The 13,994-nt window shown below is 39.8% G+C and overlaps 1 protein-coding gene across 3 annotated transcripts in view; it reads left to right on the top strand.

The window, feature by feature from the left end:
* Nucleotides 1-13,780, top strand: part of JCAD (junctional cadherin 5 associated) — a 50,683-nt gene extending 36,903 nt beyond the window's left edge. For all 3 annotated transcript variants that reach the window (XM_036243186.1, XM_036243196.1, XM_036243205.1), the window contains one exon: nucleotides 12,569-13,780. In XM_036243186.1, coding sequence (XP_036099079.1) covers nucleotides 12,569-12,603 — 35 coding nt within the window. In that variant the 3' untranslated portion in view covers nucleotides 12,604-13,780. The remainder of the gene's footprint in view (nucleotides 1-12,568) is intronic.
* Nucleotides 13,781-13,994: the final 214 nt, after the last annotated feature.

The raw sequence follows: 13,994 nt of genomic DNA, 5'->3' as shown, positions 1-13,994 counted from the left end.
AAAATTAACAGTTTTCTTTTTCTCAACACTCCACCCCTAAAAAGTTCACACATTAACTCTGTTTCTTAAAGAACCCTAAGTTCTGATTTTGAAATCCCAGGCAAGATGGCTTTGGCAACAGCATCCTGCAGGCTACTGGGCCTCTCTATCCTCTCATCTTAAGGTGTCTTGAGAGCCTTCTCTGTTTCATAAAGCCAGAAGACAGGTTCCCAGTGACAGTGACAGTGCTCTTCCTCACACAATTTTTCATCTCAGCCATGACACAGGCTAGGAGAACCCTCAAACTTCTCTGTTTCAGATGCTTCCTTCAGGGGCTGAGGATTATCAATTATATATCTAAAAATGATCAGAAGAAGAGTTGGGGTAGTTATCAAAAGGTCTGCATCGTGAACCACAGACAGGGATATCTTAACTCATTAATTCAGACCTTTTCACAGTAAGCTGAGACTGGCCCCCTGGGGTGAATGTTCAGGCACTGCCCTCAGACCCCTCTGACCTCCTGGGCCAGGCCCTCCCATCTCCCAGAGCTGCCCTAGCAGGGCGGTTCCCCCACCACCCCTGCTTCTTTGTTTTCTATTTTGAAATCCAAGGGTGGATACTATACTTGTTTATTTACTTTTCCATAAGGACATATATCATCTAAACATCTCCATTTTCAGAGTTCAGAATGTCAATATTTCTTTCAGCTTCCTCTTACTTGCTTTGAAATAGGTTTGAACTTTGTGGTGATTTTTATGTGCGTACACATGTATGTATCTTCCCCATTTTTCCCACATGCCATCCCCTTTGTCAACTATCAGCTTGTTCTCCATATCTGTGGGACTGTTTCTGTTTTGTTTTCTATATTCACTTGTTTTGTTGTTGTTTTTTTAGATTCCACATGTAAGTGAAATCATATGGTATTTGTCTTTATCTGACTTATTTCACTTAGCATAATACTGTCTAGGTCCATTCATACTGTTGCAGTGACAAGATTTCATTCTTTATTTTGTTGAGTAATATTCCATTGTATATATGTACCACAACTTTTTTATTCATCTATTTATCAATAGGTTGCTTTCATATCTTGGCTATTATAAATAATGCTGCAGTGAAGATAGGGTCGCATACATCTTTTTGAATTAGTGTTTTTGTTTTCTTCTGATAAATACTCAGAAGTGAAATTGCTGAGTCATATGGCAGCTGTAATGTTGATTTTTTTAAGAACCTCCATACTGTTCCCTTTTTTTTTGTTAATCCTCACCTGAGGATATTTTCTTTTATTATTATTATTATTATTATTATTATTTTTTTTTAGAGAGAGTGGAAGGGAGACAGGGATGGAGAGAGAGAGAAAAAAAGAAATATCAATGTGAGAGAGACACATTGATTGGTTGCCTCACACACGACCCAACCAGGCCCGGGGATAGAATCTACAACCTAGATACATGCCTTTGACTGGGAATCGAACCTGAGACCCTTTTGTCCCTGAACCAATGCTCTAACCGCTGAGTCAAACCGGCTAGGGTTCCATACTGTTTTCCAGAGTGGCTGCACCAATTTAGGATCCCACCAATTGCACAAGGGTTCCCTTTTCTCTACATGCTTGCCAGCACTTGTCGATTTTTAATGACAAATATTAACAGGTGTGAGATGATATCTCACTGTGGTTTTAATTTGCACTTCCCTAATGGTTAGTAATGTTGAGCATCTTTTCATATGTCTGTTTCTGTAGGTCCTCATTGGAAGAGTGTCTATTAAGGTCCCCTGCCCAGTATTTAATCAGATTGTTAGATTTTTTTTTTGATTTTTTTTTGGTGTTAAGTTGTATGAGTTCCTTATATATTTTGGATATTAACCCTCTATTAAATGTATCATTTGTGGATATATTCTCCCAGTCAGTAGTTTGTCTTTTCCTCTTATCGATGGTTTCCTTTGCTGTGCAAAATTTTTTAGTTTGAAGTAGTTTAATTTGTTTACTTTTTCTTTTGTTGCCCTTACCCAACAGGGTATGTCAGAGAAAATATGTTAGAGAGTTTATTGCCTGTTTTCTTATAGGAGTTTTATGATTTCAAGTCTTACATTTAAGCCTTTAATTAATTTTAGTATATTTTTGTATATGGTGTAAGAAAGTGATCCAGTTTTATTTTAGCATGTCTTTGTCCAGTTTGCCCAACATCACTTATTGAAGAGACTCTCTTTACCTCCTTTATAGCTTTGCCTCCTTTCTTGTAGATTAATTGACCATGTAAGTGAGGATGAAATCCAAGAATTTTATTTATTTATTTATTTATTTTTTATTAATTAATTTTTGTTATAGATGTTTCTCCTTTTTCTTCCACTGATTCCCCCCTCCCCCTCCCTTCCTGCCCTGTCCCCAGTTTTGTTGTCCACGTCCATTGTTCATGCATACATGCATATAAGTTCTGTGGTTTATCTCTCCACCACCACCCCCACTTCTGGGGATTGTCAGTCTGTACTGCACTTCCATGTCTCTGGGACTACCCCATTCTTCAGACTGTTACGTTCATTATATTCTACAAATAAGTGAGATCATATGATACTTGTCTTTCTCTGTTTGGCTTGTTTTGCTTAGGATGATACTTTCCAGGTCCCTCCACATAGTCTCAAAGGATAAGAGATTTTTTTTCTTACAGCTGCATAGTACTCCATTGTGTATATGCACCACTGCTTTTTTATCCATTCGTCTACTGATGGACACTTGGGCTGTTTCCAGATCTTAGCTATTGTAAATAGTGCTGCTACAAACATGGGGGTACATATATTCTTCCTGATTGGTGTTTCAGGCTTCTTAGGGTATATTCTTAGAATTGGGATCACTGGGTCAAAAGGAAGTTCAATTTTTAATTTTTTGAGGTAACATCATATTGTTCTCCATAGTGGCTGCACCACTTTGCATTCCCACCAGCAGTGTACTAGAGTCCTCTTTTCTCCACACCCTCGCCAACACTTGTTGTTTGATGATTTGTTGATGGCAGCCATTCTGACAGGTGTGAGGTGATACCTCATTGTTGTTTTAGTTTGCATCTCTCTGATGATTAGTGATGATGAGCATTTCTTCATATGTCTCTTAGCCATTAGTATACCCTGTTTGGAGAAGTGTCTATTTAATTCCTTTGCCCATTTTTTAATTGGGTTCTTTGTTTTCCTTTTGTTGAGTTGTATGAGCACTCTATATATATTGGAAATTAACCCCTTATCCAATATATCATTGGCAATTATGCTCTCCCATACAGTGGGTAGCCTTTCCATTTTGATGATTGTATCTTTCCCTGTGCAGAAGATTTTGAGTTTGATGTAGTCCCATGTGTTCATTTTCTCCTTTGTTTCTATTGCCTTAGGTGATGTATCAGTGAAAATTCTGCTGCGTATGATGTCTGAAATTTTGTTGCCTACAGTTTCTTCTAGGATTTTTATGGATTCATGAGTCACATTTAAGTCTTTTATCCATTTTGAGTTTATTCTTGTGTAGGGTGTAAGTTGGTGGTCTAGTTTCATTTTTCTGCATGTAGCTGTCCAATTTTCCCAGCACCATTTATTAAAGAGGCTGTCCTTACTCCACTGTATGCTCTTGCCACCTTTGTCAAATATTAATTGAGCATATTGCCTTGGGTCCATTTCTGGGTTCTCTGTTCTGTTCCACTGGTCTATATGCCTGTTCTTGTGCCAGTACCAGGCTGTTTTGATTATAGTGGCTTTGTAGTATAACCTGAAATTTGGTAATGTGATCCCTCCTACTTTGTTCTTCTTTTTTAAGATAGCTGTGGCTATTCGAGGTCTTTTTTGGTTCCATTTGAACATTTGAAGTACTTGTTCTAATTCTGTGAAGTATGCCGTTGGTATTTTGATGGGGATTGCATTGAATCTATAGATTGCTTTGGGTAATATGGACATTTTAATTATGTTAATTCTTCTAATCCATCAACAGGGTATGTGCTTCCACTTTTTTATATCTTCCTCTATTTCTTTTCTCAATGACCTGTAGTTTTCTGCAAATAGGTACTTTATTTCTTTGGTTAAGATTATTCCTAGGTATCTTAATTTTTTTGCCGCAGTGGTAAATGGGATTGTTTCTTAGTTTCTCTTTCTGTGAGTTCATCATTGGTGTATAAGAATGCCATCGATTTCTTGATGTTAATTTTGTATCCTGCTACATTGCCAAATTCATTTATTAAGTCTAGGAAATTTTTGATGGAGTCTTTGAGTTTTTCTACGTATAGTATTATGTCATCTGCAAATAATGACAGTTTCACTTCCTCCTTTCCAATTTGGATCCCTTTTATTTTTTCTTCCTGTCTCATTGCTGTGGCTAAGACTTCCAGTACTGTGTTAAATAAAAGTGGCGAAAGTGGGCATCCTTACCTTGTTCCTGTTATTAAGGGAAATGCTTTTAGTTTTTGCCCATTGAGTATGATGTTGGCTGTAGGTCTTTCATATATGGCCTTTATTATGTCTAGATATGATCCCTCTATTCCCACATTGCTGAGCATTTTTATCAAAACTGGATGCTGGATTTTGTCGAAGGCTTTTTCAGCATCTATTGATATGATCATGTGGTTTTTATTCTTTATTTTATTTATGTGGTGTATCACGTTTATTGATTTGCGAATATTGTACCAGCCTTGCATCCCTGGGATGAATCCCACTTCGTCATGGTGGATAATTTTTTTGGTGTATTGCTGGATCTGATTTGCTAGTGTTTTGTTCAGGATTTTGGCGTCTATGTTCATCAGGGACGTTGGCCTGTAGTTTTCTTTCTTTGTAGTGTCTTTTTCTGGTTTTGGAATTAGAATTATGCTGGCTTCATAAAACGAGTTTGGAAGTCTTCCTTCTTCTTGAATTTTTTGAAATAGTTTGAGGAGAATGGGTATTAGTTCTTCTTTGAATGTTCGGTAAAACTTCCCCGTGAAGCCATCTGGGCCTGGGCTTTTGTTTGCAGGGAGAGTCTTGCTTACATCTTCAATTTCTTCTGTTTTTATTGGTTTGTTCAAGTTTTCTATTTCTTCCTGGTCCAGTTTTGGGAGACTATGTGCTTCTAGAAATTTGTCCATTTCTCTTAGATTGTCGAATTTGTTGCCATGTAATTGTTCATAGTAGTTGTTAATGATCTTTTATATTTCTGTGTCAGTTGTTACTTCTCCTCTTTCATTTTTGATTTTGTGTATTTGGGTTCTTTCTCTTTGTTTCTTGGTGAGTCTAGCTAAGGGTTCATCAATCTTGTTTATCTTTTCGAAAAACCAGCTCTTTGTTTCATTGATCCTGTGAATTGTTTTTTTGGTATCTATGTCATTTACTTCAGCTCTGATCTTTACTATTTCCTTCCTTCTACTTGCTCTGGGGTTTTCTTTTTGTTTGCTCTCTAGTTTTTTATGTTGTGAGGTTAGTAGTCTATTAGAGATTTTTCTTGTTTCTTGAGGTAGGCCTGTAGTGCTATGAACTTCCCTCTCAGAACTGCTTTCGCTGCATCCCATCGATTTTGAGTTGTTGTGTGTTCATTTTCATTGGTTTCCAGGAAGTTTTTAATTTCTTCCTTGATCTCCTCGGTGACCCATTCATTGTTTAATAACATGCTATTTAGCGTCCATGTGTTCAAATGTCTTTGTATGTTCTTCTTGCAATTGATTTCTAGTTTCATGCCATTGTGATCTGAAAAGATACTTGATATAATTTCAGTCTTCTTGAACTTGTAGAGACTTAGTTTGTGCCCTAACATGTGGTCTATCTTTGAGAATGTCCCATGTGTACTTGAGAAGAATGTGAATTCTGTAGTTTTGGGGTGTAATTCTCTGTAGATATCTATTAAATCCATTTGGTCTAGTGTTTCATCTAGAGTCCCTGTTTCCTTGCTAATTTTTTGTCTAGAGGAACTATCCAGTGATGTCAGCTGGGTGTTGAAGTCCCCTGCTATGATTGTATTGCTATCGATTTCTCCTTTGGAGTCCTCCAGAAGATTTTTAATATATTTTGGTGCTCCTATATTGGGTACATATATGTTTATCAAGGTTATATCTTCCTGTTGGATAGATCCTTTCAATATTATGTAGTGGCCTTCTTTGTCTCTAGTTATGGCCTTCATTTTGAAATCTATTTTATCAGATATGAGTATTGCTATCCCAGCTTTTTTTTCTTTCCATTTGCTTGGAAGATTGTTTTCCATCCCTCACTTTCAACCTATGTGAGTCTTTTGTTGTGAGGTGGGCCTCTTGTAAACAACATATAGGTGATTCATACTTTCTTATCCAATCAGCTACTCTGTGTCTTTTTATGGGAGCATTCAATCCATTTACATTTAAGGTGATTATTGATATTTACTTATTTATTTACTTATTTACTTATTTATTGCCATTTTTATTTAGTGTGGTTCTATTTTTCTTCCCATTTCTCCTGCTAATTACAGCAGTCCTTTTAACATTTCTTGCAGTGCTGGTTTGGTGCTAATGTATGCCCTTAGCCTTTTTTTGTCTGGGAAGCTCTTTATTTGACCTTCTATTTTAAATGATAGCCTTTCTGGGTAGAGTAGTCTTGGATTCAGATCCTTGTTTTTCATGACCTTGATTACTTTGTGCCATTTCCTTCTGGCCTGTAGTGTTTCTTGTGAGAAGTCAGCTGAGACCCTTATGGGGTTTCCTTTGTAGGTAATCTGTTGCTTCTCTCTTGCTGCTTTTAGGATTCTCTCTTTGTCTTTAATTTTTGGTAGTTTGATTACTATGTGTCTTGGTGTGGGCCTGTTTCGGTTCTTCTTACTTGGAGCTCTCTGTGCTTCTTGAACTTGAATGCCTTCTTCCTTCACCAAAGTAGGGAAGTTTTCTGTCACTTTTTTTTTTTTTTTTTTTAATATATTCTCTAACCCTTGCTCATTTTCTTCTTCTTTGGGGACTCCTATGATGTGAATATTATTACGTTTCCAATTGTCCCACAGTTCTCTTAAGCTGTCTTCCTGTTTTTTAATTGTTTTTTCCTTTTGGTTTTCTGATTCGTTGATTCTTTTCTACCCTATCTTCTAATTCACTGATCTGGTCCTCAGCTTCCTCTACTCTGCATTTTAGACCTTCCAATGTGTTTTTCATTTCTGATATGTCATTGTTCATTTCTTCTTGGTGGTTTTTAATTTCCAACTGGTTGATTTTCAACATTTCTATGTCTTTACTCATGGTGCTCATGTCCTTACACATGCTGTTGAGCTTCCTCAAGATCATGGCTCTGAATTCTAGTTCTGTTAACTTGCTTAACTGCACCTCATTTATCTCATCTTCAGTAGAGGTCTCTTGTTCTGTCATTTGGCTTTTGTTTCTGTTCTTCACCATTTTGGCTATCACAGTGGGCTTTGGAGTCTGCCAAATTTTCCCTGTTGGTGTTGGTGTTCTGTTGTTTGTGGCTCCCTCTACTGGGTTTTGATGAGGCAGGGAGGACCCACTTAAAACACCACTGTCAAATCTTAACTTTCCTGGTTAGAGTTGCTAGCCCAGGGAATGCTAGTTATCCTCTAGCTCTTTTGCCTGGAGGCTATTAGTAGTGGTCACCTGAAGAACCTTGGTTTCTGAGTTGGCTGAAAAACTCCCTCAGGTGCTCAGTGTAAAAGGATTTCCCGAGGGTGGGGCAGATGCTGGTTGGTAATGGGCCCCAATTAGCATTTCAATGGCCACCAGGTGGGGTTGAATCTTCGAGGGAGGGGCTTCCACTTCTCCCCAGGGCCCTGGGAAGGAGTAAGATGACCACAGTCCTGTGTTGCTGCACTCAGCAAAAGCTCTGAGCACCCTCCAAATCCCGAGTGTCCCCTCACAGTTCCAGTCCAGTCTGCCTCCCCTCTGCCGGAGCCCAAGGTGAGTGGCTGCTGCCAATTTAGCCTCTGTCCGGGCTCTGCGCTGTGGAGCCGTCTGGGACTTTAACCCAAGGCTGCGGCACCAGTCGAGGGCGTAGCACCCAGCCGAGGCCACAGGATTGTGCCATGGTCGCTGGACCCAGCAGAGGGCGTGGCACCCAGCCGAGGCCACAGGACCCAGCCAAGAGCGCAGCTTCCAGCCGAGTCCCCTTGTCCCAGCCGAGTCCCTAGTCCCAGCCCAGGCCGCTCTGGACCGTGGGCTCCCGGCCCCCTCTCGCGTCCTCGCAAGCCTACCAGGATTGAGTCAGTGTCCCTGGTTATGTGGTCCTCCAAGCTGCCTTTCCGTTGACCCTTCCTGACGATTTGTCTTTATTTTCGTTGTAATTCCAATTTGGTCCTGGGAGATGGTCTGTGTAGCTCCATTCACTCCGCTGCCATTTTTTTCCTCCAAAACCCAAGAATTTAAAAGTAGATGGAAAACATCACTTGTTTCAGCTAGATTAAGAATCCAAAATGTTTTGTTAAACAAAGAAATCTACTTGCCACTTTTTAAATTTTCCCAGAAATGGAGTATGAGTCTTAGGAGTGTTAAGTAACGTTGCTCTGTTCCTTATGCAAAATAGTAGATTATTGAAATAACTGATTTGTCAGGACCCTCTTGGATCATTTCATTTGACAAATTTGGTCTTTGCTGAGGACGACAATACTATGAATGTGGAACCTTTACCATTTGGGTGGAAAAAAATGTTACATGGTCCAGTTTTTGAGCTGTGGGGATTTATTAGGCTTCAGCATGATTCCTCCTCTCTCACTTCCCCCCAGAATATGCCCACTCACTTTTAAGTGCTAGTTAAACAGACATTGTAGGCCTTTAAAGTAGGCTTTTATCTATAAAATTAGGATGATTTTATCAGTCCTACTTCATCCTGAGAATTATAAAGACTTTAAAATAAGACAAATCCTATTAAAATAAAACACCAGTTTGTAAATATTTCTGTGTCCCTGTCCAAGGTCATGTATTTCAGTATTTCATAACATAAAATTTCTAGTTCAATAAAGCGCTCTCTCAATTTTTAGCTTGACCATTGGCATGTGAATGGGGTGGGATAGGTATCTAAAATACCTAGATAATGCCAATTTTAATTTTAGTCAGGTATTAAAAACACTTCCTCCATGACCTTATTTTTTTTAAACCATAGTTACAAGTAGAAATATTTTTTCTTCTTTTGTTGCATTTGTTGATACACAAAAGGACTAAAAATCTGAATGCAGAGAGCTACTTTTGATGGCAGACAGCTGCCTCAAGCATTCTTAAGTAATTGCATAGCAGGACACCATGAGGGAAGAATTTTTACACATGCAGGGGCCCAGGTGAAACTCTGTCAGCCTTGATATTTCATGTGACAGCCATCAGACCTCAGTATTCACATTAGTTCTGTGGAAGGTCATGTGACTGAGGTAGTAAAACTTTTACAAATGTTAAATTTTCTCTTCATTGTTGCTTTACAAATTAGAATAAAGCCTTGTTGTGTTGTTGCTGATAAACGTGGACTTTGTTTTTCTTTTGTTAAGTTTTATTTTATTGTTTTAATCCTCACTGGAGGACTTGCTCATTGACTGATTGTAGAGAGAGGGGAAGGGCGGGGGAAAAGAAAGAGAGAGAAACATCAATCAGCTGCCTCCAGTACATGCCCCAACTGGGACCAAGCCCCCGACCTAGGCATGTGCCCTGACTGGGAATGGAACTGATGACCTCTTGGTGCATGAGATGACACTTAACCAATTGAGCCACTCTGCCAGGGCTTGCTAAGTTTTATTTTAAACACAAGAATCCTCATCTCTCTCCCCACCCCACTGCTGCCTCCATAACCCCAATGTGTCAGGACCACTTCACTGTTCCTGAATTCACAGCCCATTCAAATTTAGAGTTTGTTGTGGAATTTCAAAACAAGAATATACCGTGTTTATATGTAACTTCTCCTCCCCACAGCCCTTCCAGAATTTTATTATCTGAGTCATATTGTAGTACCTATCACCATAAAGTGTCTTTTTCAGTTTAAAGATTGGCATTTCAGTTAACATCTTTTCAGTGAGTTTTTGGGCTGTGGCTAAGAAATTAGCAGCTCAAGCCCTGGCCGGTTTGGCTCAGCGGTTAGAGCGTCGGCCTGCGGTCCGGAGAGACCCGGGTTCGGTTCCCGCTAAGGGCACGTACTTCGGTTGCAGTTTGTCCCCGGCCCTGGTTGGTCGTGCGGGTGGCAGCCACTCGATGTGTCCCTTCGCGTCAATGTTTCTCTCTCTCTCTCCCTCCCACTCTGTCTGTACAAGAAATGGAAAAATATCCTCGGGTGAGGATTAAAAAAAAAAAAGAAATTAGCAGCTCAAAACTAAGTCAGGGATCAGAATCCCATTTCCACTGGATGGATTATGTTCTAATTTAGAATATAAACCCTGACACTGATAGTGTTCAGAATCTGCTGGTTCCCTCAACTTCCATATACTCTCTTAATGCAAGTATGGGAGGAGAGACTGTCTACTTTAGGGCCATAGTGGGAAGGTTTCATGATGCCACATAATGCTATTAGAAAGCTAGACACCAGCATAACTTGAACGGGGTGTTCATATAGGAAATATCCACCAGGGCAGGCTTAATGACTTTTCTTCACCTGAAATACTGCCCACAGGGGCCAGGATTCCAGATCCTCAGGTAAGCTCTCTATCCTCCAGACCTGGGCTGGCCTGTGTAGTTGCCCCTGTCACATGGTTCCTGAGCACTTGAAATGTGGGTCATCTGAATTGAGATGAGCCGTGCGTGTAAAATACACATTGGAGTTCAAAGCATATTATAAAAATAATCTAAAATTTCTCAATTTTATATTGATTACCTGTTGGAATGGTATTTTGGATCTATTTGGTGAAAAAATATAGCATTAAAATTAATTTCACCTTTTAAAAAAATTTTGTTTTCTTTATTGATTTTAGAGAAAGAGGAAGGGAGAGGGAGAGAGAGAGATAGAAACGTGGATGAGAAAGAACATCGATTGGCTGCCTCCTGCATGCCCCCCACTGGGAATCAGGCCCACAACCTGGGCATGTGCCCTGACCGGGATCGAACCGGTAACCTCTTGGTGCATGGGTTGATGCTCAACTACTGAGCCATATCGGCCAGGCTAATTTCACCTTTTATTTGCTTTAACATGGCTTCCAGAAAATGTAAAATAATGTTATATGGCTCATTTTTAATGGACTTAGACCCTCCACGATCTGAGGAAGGAGCTCATGTTCTACAAAATTCTCTTCCTGCTCTCTGTCTCTGGGCCCTTGGCTTCAACAGTGGGACTCTGAGGTGCGGCTATATTCTGTTGAGGTGTCCCATGTTCCTGGCCCTGAGGGGGCTGCTCAGAGCCCAGTGTCTGTGTAATTTGAGGCTTAGTAGATGCTCAGCCTCTTTCCAGCCTTTCACCAATTGCACTGGGCCCTTTCCAGATTCATCCATCAGTGACCACCCACCTCATTCTCCTGGGGAGCCCCTCTCAGAATCAGCTCATGGTGAGGCTGGCTGAGCACAGGACATCACGTTTGCCCCACTGGGTGGTGGTCTGTGTAAGAAATCAGAAGGCACCGACTCTGTGAACTTCACTTGCTTTAGCCTGGTGGGCACTTGGTGCAGTGAATCACATTTGAGGAGCCCAAACTCCTTTTCCCAAATGCAGAGACTGTCCTATCTGGTTTATAGGGTCAGTCTCGGAGTGCTCGAAGTGCTGTCTCAGTTGTCGCTCCATGTCATCAGTATGTCATGGCTAAGTTGAGCAGGTGCGAGGAGGATACGCTGCTGGAGACGTTGGAGTCTGGGTGGCTCATAATGCAATTTTCCAGATGACTTGAGAAGTGATTGTTTATTATAGTTTTTATAACTAGCAACTCACACTATCCTTCCGGATTTCTTATGTGTTTTCTCCTAAGAAGTTAGAAAACCTTTGAGCTGTTGTGGCAAGAATTTCTGACCATAGGAGGTCCACATGTGAGCTTCGAGTTTGCCTGGACCCAGAGATCTTGACTCCCTGGTGGTCAAAGTCAGCATCACCCCCTGCAGCACTAATGACAGTTTAGGACTATTGTTTTTGTGTGGTGTCCCATCTGGGAAACCCAGGACGTCGGGGACCAGTTAGGATTTTCCAGTGTGGGCTATAGAATGGATCCATGGGTGGCCCAGACTCATACACACCTGTGTGTGGAAAGGCCCAGAAGATTTTTGTTAACAGGCTTATGTCCAGCCCTGGGCGAGCCTGCTGGCTGGTGGCACTCAAAGGCAGGAGGCCAAGCAGTCAGGATTTCAGGGTCCTTGAGCTTTCCAGTGACATCATTTGATAATGAAGATGCACACTGCAAAGCAAACTCTCATTAGAGTTGGAATTTTCAGAAAATAATTAAACAATCCTTAGCATTAGCCAAGTGCACCACTGCTGGTTAACAGGCATTTCATTGAAGATTAACTCTGTTTCACAATGATTAGCAGGAAGGGACCATCAAAATATTAAGCAACTCACATTTTTCCATCTGTGATTATGTACTGATTATACATGTCCCTTTAAAACAACTTTTTGGTGATAGTTCTTTCTCAGTGAAATCAAGATTGTTGAAATGGATTTTGCTCCCTAACATGTTTATTTATGGTAGGATTATACAGGAAACAGTTGAATATTCTACTAATTTTCTTTTCTTTTCTTCTCTTTTTTTCTTTTTTTTTTACAGATTCGTATGACCCCAGCAGAGTGGAGAGGGTGTGATGAGATGCGACTGAAGTGCAGGCTAATTTGCCAGTTGAGTGTTCTATGATTTTGCCTGTCCGCCAGCTTGCCCAGGTGTCAGCCGGAAAGCGCTGGCTCTCGGTGCGCTCTGACATCACCACTGCTCCTGGGAGACACATCATGCCTACAGAATCGCTTTGTGGAAATAAAGGAGTAGTCTGTTGAAACCATCTGTTTGTGTAAATGAAGAGTTAATGCCTCTATTTAGAAAAGTCATATGGACTCTCCTGCATAATGGATTTAGCCAAGCTGGTAAAATGTTTGGTTTTAATCTGGTTCTGTGACAATTTGAATATGGACAATAGAGTGAATTATTTTTGCAAGGACTGTGAATGTCATAAAGTTCCCTTCCCACCTCCAGGGCCTGTGGTCCATGCTCATGTTAAGGAGTTTGGGACATAGGCCATTGCCCAGTGTTTCTGCACTTTGAGTTTAGGGGAAATGTGAATCCATTTCTAATCAATTTGGCCTTCTACTGCTGGAAATAACGTCACTTACAAGTAACTTGCTGTCAGAGACTAAAAGCAATATCTTTTTAAGTTTCTGAAAGATTAAAACTTGCTATAATGTACTAAGAGTATTATTTATCTAGTAAGGAAATACTTTGATCATCCGCATACATGCCATTGTCTGCTTTGGGCTCAGTATTATCTATTTTTATTTCCTGTATGGACGTTTAGAAATACTTTATATGAAAAATAATTGCTGGTTTAAAATGGACCATTTTAACAAAGTAACTATATTTCTTTTTACAAAAATGCTATTTTTCTATGATGTAAACAGTTGTTAGGTGGCATATTTTTAAGGAAGTTTATTTTATTTAAGAATCTGTATCCCTTTGTGTGAGAGGGACCCAGAGAGGGTTCATGTTTGCTATAAAACATATATCCCTTACCTGTTCACAATTCTGCTATTTTATCTTAGAAAGAGATCTCAATATAGACATTTTACAGGGTTAATCAAATAAACTTTTCACAAAAAATTTTTTTTTACAAATATAGTTATAAGGTTATATGTGAAAATAACCCTCTCAAAACCAGCCAACATACTTATGACAATTTTTACTGCCATATCCACTAGACTTACCAAAAAGCGTAGTTTCATTTTTGTATGTCTGTGGGGGTCCTCTCTGAGACCATATTTCCCTCCCCACCTGCCCCTGCCCCTTTAAGAAATATGTATTTTTATCTAGAATGATCCTTACTGTATTTGCATATTTTTAAAAAGTGCTAAAGACATTATATATATACTATTATAAAGTATTATGAGGCCTACGTATTCTACTGTGTTTACTATTCCATTAACCTGAACAAAGTTTATGCATTTTTCCTTCCTTTCTAAGGAAGGTATTCTTGTTAGCTGACATTTCC

The sequence above is a fragment of the Molossus molossus genome, unplaced genomic scaffold (assembly GCF_014108415.1).
Source record: "Molossus molossus isolate mMolMol1 unplaced genomic scaffold, mMolMol1.p scaffold_m16_p_1, whole genome shotgun sequence".
In the NCBI taxonomy this organism is placed as follows: domain Eukaryota; kingdom Metazoa; phylum Chordata; class Mammalia; order Chiroptera; family Molossidae; genus Molossus; species Molossus molossus.
Note: the sequence above shows the minus strand (reverse complement) of the source record. Positions and strands in the feature narration are given on the sequence as shown.